This window comes from Ambystoma mexicanum, chromosome 2p, assembly GCF_040938575.1.
Source record: "Ambystoma mexicanum isolate Mex_15411 chromosome 2p, UKY_AmexF1_1, whole genome shotgun sequence".
NCBI lineage: Eukaryota > Metazoa > Chordata > Amphibia > Caudata > Ambystomatidae > Ambystoma > Ambystoma mexicanum.
The window spans coordinates 1,467,167,879-1,467,181,624 of NC_090923.1; the positions used below are offsets into that span (position 1 = coordinate 1,467,167,879).

The following is a 13,746-nucleotide window of genomic DNA, read 5'->3' on the forward strand; positions in this document are numbered from 1 at the left end:
GACGTTCGTTATTCGTCGGGGCGAGCGTAGTCGTGGCGATCCTCCTCGTCGCCAGTTGTTGTGTCCTCACCCCAGATGGTCGGGTGAGGGGCCCGCACTCACTCCTGCATGCACGCACGCACACACGGCACACAGTCAAGGACGACGTGGGACGCGTTGTTGCTTCGTCCGCGTCCTGGCGGGAACTGCCACACGGGCGCCGTTTATTAACCTGCGCATGCGTGGCCGGGAACAAGGCTCGCGCATGCGCTGCACACTACTGGGACGTCACACCCATCTTCAAATGCTCAGCGCCACATCTCCCGGCCTGGATCGAATGCTGGTTGCTCCAGTTGCAACAATTCAATCTGGAGGTTCAATAACGGGCAGGAACCGACAATCCAGCAGACTTTCTGTCTTGGCACCCCCAGCTAGCCACCGCCACAGGACGTGAAGCGGCAAAGTAAACCGAAGACCACATGTGCCAAGTAATTGCCTGCACTAAGCCCAAAGCCATGAAAATCGACAAAATCACAGAAGAAACAGACAGAGACGGCTGTCTAAAGCTCCCCAAGAAGGAGATCTTGACAGGAGAGTGGAAGACGCTTCCACGTCAGTCTCCCACAAGACGCTGCAAGCACAGGAAATGCTCCAAGCATTGTTCGGAATACACCATGAACTCTCAGTGTTGCTGGAAGGCCTCATTCTGAAAGGCCATCGCATAGTGCTGCCTGCCGCCCTCCAGGAAAGAGCCCTCAAACTGGCACACGATGGCCACCAAGGGATTGTCAAAACAAAGGCATTCCTGAAGTCCGACGTATGGATGCCACAAATCCAGCGCAAGGTTATGGCACTCATAGAATCATGCATTGCATGCTTAGGACACGCCGGCCAGGACACCCTGAGCCCATGGAATGCCCCCCCCTGGAGTGAACACCGCTGGGAAGCAATAAGCATCGACTTCTGCACCATTGTAAAGGATGCGTACCTCCTCGTAGCCATTGCGAGTACACCCGATACCCTGAAGTGGAGCAAGTGAACTCAACAGAGACAGCATTCGTGACCACCGCGCTGGAGAAGTTGTGCGCAGTACACGGTATCCCATCCTCCATAAAAAGTGACAATGGCCCACTCTTCACGAGCAAAGACTTCCGACGATTCGTGGATGACCGAGGGATACAGCACCACCACATCACCCCATACTGGCCACAAGCCAAGAGGGATGCTGAACGGTTTATGGCCTCCATGAACAAATCAGTGAGGATTGCCAAAGATAAAGGGCAAACATGGATGCCCGAACTCTGCAGATTCCTCAGCGACCCAAGTCAGCCCAGCAGCCCTAATGTTGGGTGTACCGATCCTTTTTCGGCCTGCTTCTAAACCACTCATGGAGACCTCCTCCAGTGAACTTGGAATGGATGGAACGGCGACGATGTGAACACAATGCCAAGGAAGACAGATCTAGGAATGCAAGGCCAAGCGACTTGCAAGTAGGGGACACAGCACTCGTGAGGAACAGCGAGCAGAAAGGGAAGATGACGCTCCCCTGTGAATCGCTCCCCTGGACTATCACGCATAGAGAACATGGCCTAGCAACCACCACCCGTGGGTGAGAAACTGTGATACGCAACGTGTCTCACTTCCAGCGGACTCGCAAGAGAACTTTAATTCTGTCACAACGCCACCTGTGGTGTCACGTGACCCTGCGCGCGCAGGCACGTGACACCAGTTTAATAAAGGAATCACCGGAACTGACGGAGCCACGTCATTCCGGGTTTAGGCACCAAGCCAACGAGTCGGTGCTTTATTACGCGCAGCTGTTCCCGCGCTGCGAAGGCAATCAGCCCGCCCCCGCGCATCGGCGGAGGCCTCAGCAGACACGCCAAGGCCCCGGCAATCTGCTAACATCACACTGGCGACGAGGATGGGATTCGAACCCACACCAGCTACAATATCCTGCAGCTGTGCATAACGCTGCACACACGGTGGTTGAAGCCCCACCCTCTGATCAGGACAGGGGCTCCCACACACGGCTGCAGCTGAACCATCCTACACTCCTGGGAGAATCCAGCAATTTTCAACAGGTACTGCGCAGCGGTAGACAGACTAACCGCGACGACCCCTCCAACGTCGAGGTGCCACACGCCACACCGCCACCCTAGGCCCACGTCCCAACGCTTAAGAGACCGCACATACATCTAGAATGTCGAGTCCAAGCACCAGCCCTGGGAGAGCCAGCATGAGCCCGTCTTCCAGGAGGAGCATCTCCTATGAACATCCCGACCCAACGCAGACATCATTTATGCCGCCATTTGACCCGTTCACTTCAGGCGCCGCCATCAGATGGGAAATCTGGCTCCAACAATTTGAGATGCACCTCGAAGCCAGAGATATCACCGTGCCAAAGAAAATGCGCACGTTCCTCCTACTCAACATTGGAGCAGCGGCCCTGCGACTCTTCAACGCAACACTCAACCACGGCAACGCAGACAATTACGACGCAGCGAGATCGGCACTCACGAACATGTTCAAGCCTGACCTCAACCCAGACTACGAACGGTTCCATTTTTGCATGACGAGACAGAGAGAGAGAGAGAGACAGTGGACAAATTTCACGCCCGCCTTCGCGAAATGGCGGTAGGCTGTGAATTCCCGGACGAAGAATTCGCCATCCGTCTCCAGATCATCAACGGGATATCCTCCGAAAAACTGAGACGGGCCATATTATCGGAACGCAACATACGCCTCTCACGCATCCTCGAAATGGCGCGTCTCCGCGAGCAAACGGAAGACCAGGTAGCAGTCATGAAAGCAGCAATCCAGAAACTACCTTTGGACAGCCCCGGACCTGCGGAAGACGTGGCAGCCATTTCCAGACGCCAGAACGCCCTCACGAGGCAAGATTGGAAGCCCCACCCACCACAAGGGCGAGACAGAAGCTGCAAATGGTGCGGAGGCCCGTGGCACAAAGGGGACTCCTGCCCCGCATGGGGATCCACGTGCAGGAAATGCAACCGCCTCAACCATTTTGCTGCAGTCTGTTTAAACCCACCAGACAAAGACCCTGCCCCACGCCAGACACAAGAACGCCGGAAAAAGTTTGCACCCAGAGAATCCTCACAACTCCAAACACGAAAAGGCAAGGCCAGAGCCGTCGATGAATCCCAAAGGTCCCCAGACTCGAGCCACAGCGTTGACAGCGATAGCAGCACGTCCCCCGAAAGAGGTGACAAAGGTAGACGGAAGAAGGGAAACAAACGGATACACCGAATACATCTCATATCCGCAGTTGAACCACATCGATCACGGCAGAGGAAAAGACCGTCGTGCACCGTCCTCTCCAATGGAGAACCACTAAAAGTGGTCATCGACACTGGCGCAACAGTGAACGTCATGCCGGTGGCAGCATTCAACAGACTTCGCCCAAAACCCGACCTCCAACAAAAAAAGAGTCAGGCTATATGCCTACGGTTGCAAGAAACCCCTCCCCGTGCGAGGGTCATTCAAGTCAAACTTCGCCCACGAGAACACCATTTGCCGTGCACGCATATACGTAGTAGATGCCGGCTGCGAGATGCTACTGAGCTGCAGGACAGCAGAGAAGCTGAAGCTAATACACTTCGCGTTCAGCCTCCAACAAGATGAACTCAGCAGCCTACTGAAACGACACAAGAAACTATTCCAGGGCATCGGGTGCCTCAAGGGGAGAACCATCAAACTTCACATAGACCCCACCATTGAACCGAAAGCAGTTCGACACCGACGGATCCCGTTCCACCTAAGGAGCGCGGTAGAAAAAGAACTGGCCAAGCTTGAAGAAGAAGGGATCATCGAGAAAACATCTGGACCAACCCCGTGGGTCTCACCCATGGTGGTAGCACAAAAACCCAAACAGCCGAGCGCAGTAAGAATATGCATAGACATGAGGCTTCCCAACGTCGCAATCGGAAGAGAACGCCATGTAACCCCCACGATCGACGAACTCATCGTTGACCTCACCGGAGCAACTGTCTTCAGCAAGCTCGACCTCAGATCAGGCTATCACCAGCTACGCCTATCCAAAGAATCGAGGTACATTACCACCTTCTCATCTCACCTCGGCCTGATAAGATACAAAAGGCTCAACTTTGGAATATCCTCTGCAGCGGAAGTGTTCCAACATGAAATCCGCAAGGTCATCACGGGTTTAGAAGGGACCACCAACATTAGCGATGACATCCTAGTATACGCCCCAAACAAAGATGTACACCATCAACGCCTAGCGGCGGTCCTGAAAAGGCTCGAAGATGCAGGCCTAACACTCAATGCAGAGAAATGTGAATTCAACAAGAGTGAACTGTGTTTCTTTGGCTACATATTCAGCGCAGAAGGAGTATCCCCCGACCCGTCGAAAGTGCGAGACATCAAAGACTCCAAAGCACCACAATCAGCCTCCGAAGTGAGGAGCTTCATGGGGATGGCCACCTACTGCGCACGCTTTATCCCCGACCTCGCAAGCGTCGCAAGTCCGCTCAGAGAGTTAACAAAGAAAGACCAGAAGTGGGAGTGGACCGCAGTTCACCAACAAGCGTTCCAACAAATCAAGGACACTCTATCTACCTCCACCACCATGGCATTCTTCGACATAGGAAAACAGACCGAACTCCTCGTGGATGCCAGCCCTTGTGGCCTAGGAGCAGTGTTGACCCAAACAGACAATGAAGGCAGAGTGTTCCCCATCGCATTTGCCAGCAGAGCCCTCACGAAACCCGAACAAAACTATGCGCACATAGAAAAGGAAGCTCTAGCCATCTTGTGGGGATGCCGACACCTCAAGGTTTACCTGCTAGGCAAGCAAGCAAAAATATTCACGGACCACAAACCATTTATCCCGATCTTCCGAGGCTCAGCCCCCCACCCACCGGCACGCATAGAGAAATGGATGCTGCAGTTACAACCGTATAACATTGAGGTGGAGTATCGCCCAGGATCGGACAACCCAGCAGACTACCTGTCCCGCCACCCAAGGCCAGCTACTGACAGTGAATAACACCACGCGGAAGAGACCGACGAGCATGTATGTCAGGTAGTCGCTTGCGCGAGACCAAGAGCCCTAACTCTACAAGAAGTTGAGCGCGAAACAGAAGAAGATACCGTCCTACAGCACACGGCGACAGCCATCCAGTCCGGCAACTGGAAAAACTATCTCATGTCCATTGCCCAACGCACAACACCGGCTCAGACCAAACTCAGAGCGCTATTTGGGATCAGGCACGAACTCTCAATAGCTCCGGAAGGAGTACTACTGAAGGGGCACCGCATCATAGTACCAGAATCCCTAGAGGAAAGGGCTCTCAAGTTAGCCCACAGCGGGCACCAAGGAATCGTAAAGTCAACAGCCTACCTCAAGTCCAGGATGTGGATGCCAAACATGCAGCAAAGAGTGGTAGAACTAGTTGAATCATGCGCGGCCTGCCAAGCATCCAGGAGACCCGAACACCCTGAACCAATCAGCAGTACCCCAAGGAGCTGCACACGCTGGGACGCGGTCAGCATGGACCACTGCACCATTGCTGGAGAAGGATACCTGCTCGTAGTGATCGACGAGTTTAGCAGATATCCAGAAGTCGAACACGTAACCTCGACTAACGCCGCAACCACCATCCTCGCGCTGGAGAAGATATTCGCCACCCACGGAATCCCGAGGAAAGTGAAAAGCGACAACGGGCCCTCCTTCACCAGTCAAGAACTACGGGACTACTTTAAAGAGGTGAACGTCAAGCACCAGCGGATCACCCCGAGATGGCCCCAAGCAAATGGAGACGCGGAGAGATTCATGGGGTCACTTAACAAGGTCATCAGAATTGCCAAAGAACAAAAGCACCCGTGGCTGAAAGCCGTATACCGGTTTCTGCGGACACACAGACAGACCCCGCACTCGGCCACCGGGATCAGTCCCGCCGCCCTCATGTTCAGGGTACAGATACAGGCAGAACTACCCGTACACCCCCACTGGACAGCCCTAGAACCTGACATCCCAGCGATAGACGCCAGGCGGCTAAGGAGAAACGAACAGGAGAGCATCGCCAGGCGAGCCAGTCACCGAGAACTGACCCCAGGAGATACCGTTATCGTCAAGAACCGCGCACCGCCTAAGAAAATGTCCCTTAACTTCGAAGTACAACCATGGACAGTCAGCGCAACCAACCACAGCATGGTCACCGCCACCCGAGAGGGAGAGACCGTGACACGCAACGTGTCACACTTCAGGAAGGTACCGCCGGAAATGTGGGAAGAGCCATCAACACCCCCAAGGGAAGGCGAAAGAGAAACACCGCAAATTCCTCGAGGGCCGGCACCAACGGAGAGTCGTGCTACACCAGGAGACATAGACAGATCGCGCTCACCCGATGGGAGAACCGAAGCGGAGACCACGGAAAAGGACGTGCCCAGAGAAAGAAACACCCGCTACCATCTGAGAGAAAAACCCAAGCCGTCATGTCGTCTCCGAGGGTACATCGTAGACGGAATCTACAAGCGATCGCCAACGCCATGATGAACCCCGAAGAATGAAAACAAGAACTTTAAGTCGCATGTTATTATGCAAGTCAGAACAGTTTATAAGACCCCGTGTTGATCACCATGTTGTTAAATATAATGCACAAATACCTCCAAGTTGTGGAGGAATGTGGTGTCACGTGACCCTGCGCGCGCAGGCACGTGACACCAGTTTAATAAAGGAATCACCGGAACTGACGGAGCCACGTCAGTCCGGGTTTAGGCACCAAGCCAACGAGTCGGTGCTTTATTACGCGCAGCTGTTCCCGCGCTGCGAAGGCAATCAGCCTGCCCCCGCGCATCGGCGGAAGCCTCAGCAGACACGCCAAGGCCCCGGCAATCTGCTAACATCACACCACCCACACGCGGGGAGAACACAGCACCAGGGAAAGAACCAACTCAGAAGCCCCCGCCTCCAATGGAGAGAGACGAGAGCCCACCCAAAACACACACCCCGCACTGAGAGCGAGGGTAACGATACTCATTCAGGAAGCAGCTAGAACCATCCACTCGAGTCCAGGGATACGTATTAAATGGCATCTACACCCGTGTGAACAGCTGAGCAGCCAAGAAGGCGGGCGGAGAAGCAGCCGAGAAAGAATACCAGATGAGAATGAGAAGCTACCACTGTTTATATGTTTGTTTGTTCTATTAATCCAAAATTGGAAAGGGATGTGATGTCCACGTGACAGGGGTCACGTGGGCAAGTAAATAAAGGTGCGTAAAATGCCCACGAAAGGCAGTTCCCGCTCTAGCCAGAGAGCGACAGTGTCCTGTGTCTTCTAGCACGCCCCCTGCCTGTGCTGCGCTCCGAACCCCGGAGGCCTGGACCCTTAAACCTGGGCCAGGAGTCACACCCTGCTGCTAGGCTGGGTGCCAATGTAGCTCCTGTGGCTTCCTCCTTCTATTTTTAAAAGTGTGTCGCACTCTATAGGAACGGAGGTTAACCACAGGATCCCGTTTTCTTTTCACCACTGTAATGGGTCACTTGTTGACACGCGACGGAGTGATGCAGCTCCGTTGTGTAACTAAATAAAGGGGTGTTCCCGCGCCCGCCTCTGGCAGTGCGTGCCCTGAGTCCGTAAACCTAACACTGTGCGTGGCCCCTCTCTCAGAGGTAGGGGAGGTGTACCCGAGGCCTTTATATACCTACAGACAACAACCACCACAGTTTGTGCACATTTCATGGTCTCTTGTTGATAGGCTTGCAGGTTAAAATATCCATTTAATTTCATGTTTAGTTGTATAGTGTCAACAACCACTCGGGGATTAAAGCGTTGACAACTAAGGAGTGGATGCCTTGTTCTTGAAAGGTAGAGTTTTCAATTAGAGTCTTTACCAATCTACATCAATTAGACAACCACTTTCCATGCTTCCAACTTCTTAAGTCGAGTGTGGACAAGATGTATGGAAACAACTCAACAGAAAGAGATAAGTGAGACCTGAAGAACTATCTATAATAAAAAAACTGATTATATTGGTTTTAGGAGTTCCTATATTTTAATACACGCATATATATATGTCATTCTGTTTTGGCTATGTATTATTATTTGGATTTCTCAGAAGAATGAGTGTTTATAACAGTATGAAATGTGATTATTTTATAACGATGTTATGGGTGTTTGACCCAAAATAAACTAATGACGAAGATGATGGTACATAGTTCGTATCATTGCATGGTTGCACAAGCTACTTAGAGGTTAGATTTATTTTGCAGTTACATCGTTAGTAACTTTTTTACAGTTGAAAAAATATGTGCAGTTACACAATAAAAGAACCGTTCAGGATATCAAAAACAATGAAATGCTGCCTTTGTCAATCTTGATCCACAATTGAAGACATCCGTTATATTGCAGTCAAAGTAATCCTTTATCTTCTCCTGCTGCTATCTCGAGAAACACTTGGCAGCCACAGTGCAGTGCCTCTCTAGCATTTCATCCACTCATAGGTGAACACCATTAACAGACGCTGTTTGTTCTACCGAGCACAACTGTGTGAACTGTAAAATATTGCTATTCTTTCCCTTAGCTGATAAACTGGAGGCCGACTACATTGAGCGCTACCTGGGCCAGCTCACACCGTTGCAGGAGAGCTGCCTCGTACAGCTCCGCCAGTGGCTGCAGGAAACGCACAAAGGCAAGGTAAGAAGCAATTTGAGCGCTAAAAGTTGAGGGTGGGGGCTCATCTAAGAGAAAGCCAAGTCACAAAGTCATCCGCATTCTGAGACAGAGAGTAAGGGACACGGACTGATGAGATTGCAACCAGCATAACAGTACTCGATTCCCTGGCCCTTACAGGAAGTGGGAAAGATTAGAGGAATGCTAATAGGACAAGAGAACCAATGAAGCTTAGAAGGAATCTGGAAAGGGGTAAATGAGGCAATAAGGAGAGCACCGAGATAAATCAGGCCTCTCAGGCTTGGAAAGCCTCTTGTCGTCATTTTCACATTTCCATGAATTCTTTTGGGTATCATGTCAGTGGTGTCACAAAACTCCTGTGAACTTCTTTGTAATGTATTAACGGACATACAATTCGTAGAAGAACTATAATGGCAGCAATGCAAGCAGCCAACGTAATAGAACATCTGCATTGAAGACATCAGCACAGGGTGCATAATGGAGATTTCTAAAGGTGATAAGTCAAGACGTTCTTCCAACTCCTGCATTAAACAATAAGACTCTCATCAGCCATAGCCCCCAAAATAAGAAATGAGTGCCACCAGCAGGAAATAATGTATCCTACCAGGCAGGAGCTCCCTTTCATCACTTGTCTGTTAATAGTCCCAAGTGTTATGCAATATGTACCCCATTAGGCACCTCACCCTGAAAAGGCAATAGCCCACAGACAAACAAGCGATTGGCCCTCAGAAGGCAATAGCCCACCTAAGTAAGCAGTGTCCCTCCTTCGGATATTTAATCCGCCACTGCCAGTAGGCATTGGAATCCAGTTGACCCCTTTAAAGAGCAGCTCACTTATGAGGCAGTAGTCCTCCAAATGTGGTGGTATCCTCACATACTGAAAAGCATCCTGTTGGCTTCTGCACTTCAATCAGGCTGTAATCACCACCAATGAGGCAGTAGCCAACTTCTTATCCGGCGGTAGTCTTCCCATCCTTCAACGAACACTTACCTTCAGTAACCTCTCATATGGTGGTACCCTCCACCAATCAGGTTGTATCACTATCAATCAGGCCCTCCCAATCAAACCTCACTCCCCGCCCATCAGTGTCTCCCAGGTAGGACTGTCATTGCCATCAAGCAGTACTTTCTCCATTGATCAGTAGATCCTTCATCGTGTACTTATCATGTCCCCCAATGAGACGGTGCTACAAAACTTAACAAACCAGGCAGTAGTCTCTAACCATCAGTCGTTCGGGGGAGGAAAGATAGCTCACACGTTTGTCTTAGAAGCCAGACAACTCGGCGCAACACAGGTGTGAATCCCGATCCTGCTCTTTGAAATGACTCGCTGGTATGAAGTGTGTTATAAAAGAACAATAAATAAAAACATTTACACAGTACCCCCTCCCCAAATCAAAGAGTGGATGTGCAAAGGGGAGGTTCAAGGGATAGGGGACAGGACAAAGATAGTGTAAACGGGAGCTGTATGGCCCTCTAATGTCCTTGTCAAAGAAAACACCTAAAACTCCTAGGCCGTTATTCACCGAACCTTTTTGAGTGGGGTTTTGCCATAATAAACCGCTTCTGTGAATTAGTCCCCTAGTAAGCAAATCACTGTAGCAGCAGAGCCACTTGTGTAAGTCAGAAAAAGTATGTCCCCAAAAATGAAAACTATGTATTTTCCCAATGAATAGCAGGGAGGAGGAGGCACTGAAGATATTTAGATCATAGATAGTGATAGGCTCTTATATAGTGCTTCATGCCAGAGTCCTTGTCCTCCTTAACACTGTAATACCTGCCAGTCAATGCTACTCAAATCAACCACCCCGGAAGGATGAATGGCTTCCTGGGGGTTCATACTTGCAAAGGGATGTCGTGCCCCATGTCAGAGGCAGGTGCTTAGCTTTGCTTACTTTACTTTAAACATTTGTATAGCACGAACCTTGGACCCATGGGCATTAGGGCACTGACAAACAAAAACCAGTACAGTCGGAGTACCAGAAGAGAGAACTCATGAACGGGAAACCAGAAGAGGAGGTCATGCAAACAACTACATTTGTAACTTTCTCTTAAAGGGTTCTAACTTATTCTGAGATCTGAGGTCAAGAGGAAGGACGTTCCAGGCTTTGGGAGCAGCAATAAAAAAGGCTCCCCTTTCTGCCTTGCTGGTTCTACATCTAGGGATAATTAAATGTTTCTGATCATTAGATCTGAGGGATTTGCTAGAAACGTTTTCTGCAATGAGATCCTGCAGATATCTAGGCATGATGCCAAGTGTACATTGAAACGTGATCATTAGAAGGCGGAAACGTACTCGGGCCTCCACCAGGAGCCAATGCAGTTCTCTTCTGCCCTCTGAGAGGTGGTCTCATCTGGAGAGGCCCATGGCCACTCTCACTGCGCCATTTTGAATAACTTGTAATCTGTTCCCTTCCATTTTGCTAAATCCAGCTAAGAGGCTACAGCAGTAATCTATTTTCGCACCTACAATAGCTCTTGCTATTGTCTCTGCATTGGCCTGTGTGATAAGGGGTCTGAGATGAGCTAGAAGCTAAATATCGTGCGCTGCCACAGGGATCAGGCTCGCTACATGAGCTCTCATTGTAAGCTGCTGGTCAAAGATGACACCCAACGTTTTGACTTTCTTGAGATGGATTATCTTCACATCACCCAATTGGAAGACGTCAGATGCAGAACCCAGCTTAGATAGCATGGGCTGCGTATCGATAATCAGCAACTCTGTCTTTGCCCTATTCAGGGCCATTTATTCCATAGTATCCAGTTCTCAATGGAGGCAAATACTCTGTTCAGTTCTTCTTCATCCCGAGCATGTGTACCAACCATGGGGACAACACACTGCATATCATTGTCATGACCACTGTGAGGGGGCACAAGTTGTGCTACAAGCAGGCTCCCACCAGAACCCTGAGGGCCTTAAAACCACTGCAGAAGGGCTCCTGGAGCCAGTCCCGGCGCCTTTGGCACCGGGCTCATATGTAGGAAGGAAGGGCTGTTCAAACTAGGTCCCATTTATGTACATGGGCCTTTAAATCCAACATGGAAGCACCCACACACTCTAGTTCTAAGAACCAAGCCATGCGGTCTAGTGTTTTGGGCGTGGCAGGCCTAGAACTACTTTCTCTGGTACGACTTTACCTGGGCTATATAAACCACACCCTGACTGCAGAACATGCTTTGTGTTATTCTGCAACCAGCAGCGTGACGCTCACTGTGTCCAGCTCCTGGTCCTCAGCATCTTCCTGTAATCCTGCAAGAACAAGAACAAGATTATTCTGTCTTACCTGAGAAAACACCATCCAGCACTCAGCATCTCAACTAGGCTGCAATCTGTGGAAACCAAGAGAAGAAGAAACATCACTCACCTGTGAGTACTAGCTTAAGGACTTCCGGCGAACCGCTACCACAGCTGCTGTTCGAACATTGCGACCTGCAATAACGAGAAAGGGAAAAACAATATTAGAACGAGTGCTTCCAAAACATCGAATTCCATCAGTCTTACCTGAATTCCATTGCGATATGCCACGCTTCCATCCGGAGCACCACAGCAACATCTGCAAAGGAAAAGAGACATATTCAGGTTCGCTTTCAATATTAAACAACCGCACAGCGCTGTACTTACCTTAACGGATTCCGGGGCCTGTTTTTCATTGCACTCTCATCCACTCGCAGCACCACAGCGGCCTGTGAGGAGAAGAAGAAGAAGAAAACAAAGGTTAGCTTTAAAAGACAATAAAGACGCTGCGCTTCGCGCTCTCTCTTACCTAGAAACGTGCCTCTCCATCCGGCACGCAGGCATCAAGACCTTCGCACCTGAAAAGAAGGAGATAAAGACATTAACAAATTCCCACCATAAACAGAACAAAGACTTACAATTAACAAACCTACCTGCCTACAAGCAGATTCGGGGTCAAAGCAGGCGTGAGCCCAAGGAAGGCGTACTGCACCAGTGAAGCAACTCGAGCAGCTCGCCAACAAATGTCAAACGCCCCTGCACAACAAACGTAGGACGAATAGCTCAGTCTACAAATAACTAATGTGAGAAAAGAACCCAGTGGGAAGGGAATCGGTCAGAGGGAGGTGGGAGATTTTCCCATTAGAGACAGTTATCACAAATCCTCCCTTCTGTAATTGCAGATTCATTATTCAGCACTGGGCAACTACGCATCCAGGTTTCCAGATCTCAGAGCCTTCCAGACGCCCCCAGGGATATCAGGTGAGCGTAACAATCGTCCGCATAGTTGGTAAACCTGATCCCTTCCTGTTCCAATAGGGCAAAGAAGGGAGCCATGAAAATATTATAAAGGTAACGCAGGCACCCTCCGGGACACCATATTCAACAGACACCAGGAGGGTCTCTGCCTCCTCAGAGAAGACTCTGCTTTCTCTATTATTCAGAAATGAAGGAACCCAACGTATTGCTGCTGGAGAGAAATTGGCCACTTCTTCCAACTTGGTGACCATTATTGAATGGTCTACCAGGTTGAATGCGTCCAATAAGTCCAAAAGCATCAACATGGATGAAAGACCCTTGTCCATCCGATCCAGGAGCCTGGACTTCAATTCCGGTAATGCAGTCTCCATACCGTAGCCCACTCTAAATCCAGATTGTCGACAATTCAGGACGGGGTATTTGTTTAAATGTTGGGCAACTTGCACATACGCGAGCTGGTCCAGAATTTTCGGTAAAAATGGCGTATTAGTAATTGGCCTGTAATTAAGTGACTCTTCTATAGGTATGCCAGGTTTTTTGAGAATTGGAGCAACCCAGGCTTGTTTTATGTCTGCCGGTACATGTCCCTCAATGAGCGAAGCATTTACGAATTTGCAGATGGCTGCAAGTAAAGTCGGTGTACAGGTTTTAATAATCAACGCCGAGCAAGGGTCACCTTTACATCTTGTAGTTTTGAGATGAGTCACTACTTCCGACAATTCATCAATGGTAATAGGGGTGAAATCGAACTGTAGGATGGAGTAAGATCTTTTATACAACTCATTCCTGATCTTGCTCTGGTCTGACAAAGAGACATCTTTCTTACGCGATATATCTGCTTTAATACCCTTCAGTTTATTGACCATGGCCTCTTGGATA

General features: G+C 50.0%; 1 protein-coding gene across 7 annotated transcripts in view; it reads left to right on the forward strand.

The window, feature by feature from the left end:
• Positions 1-13,746, forward strand: part of SEC14L5 (SEC14 like lipid binding 5) — a 765,028-nt gene that overhangs the window by 471,464 nt on the left and 279,818 nt on the right. For all 7 annotated transcript variants that reach the window (XM_069646047.1, XM_069646048.1, XM_069646049.1 and 4 more), the window contains one exon: positions 8,545-8,657. In XM_069646047.1, coding sequence (XP_069502148.1) covers positions 8,545-8,657 — 113 coding nt within the window. The remainder of the gene's footprint in view (positions 1-8,544; positions 8,658-13,746) is intronic.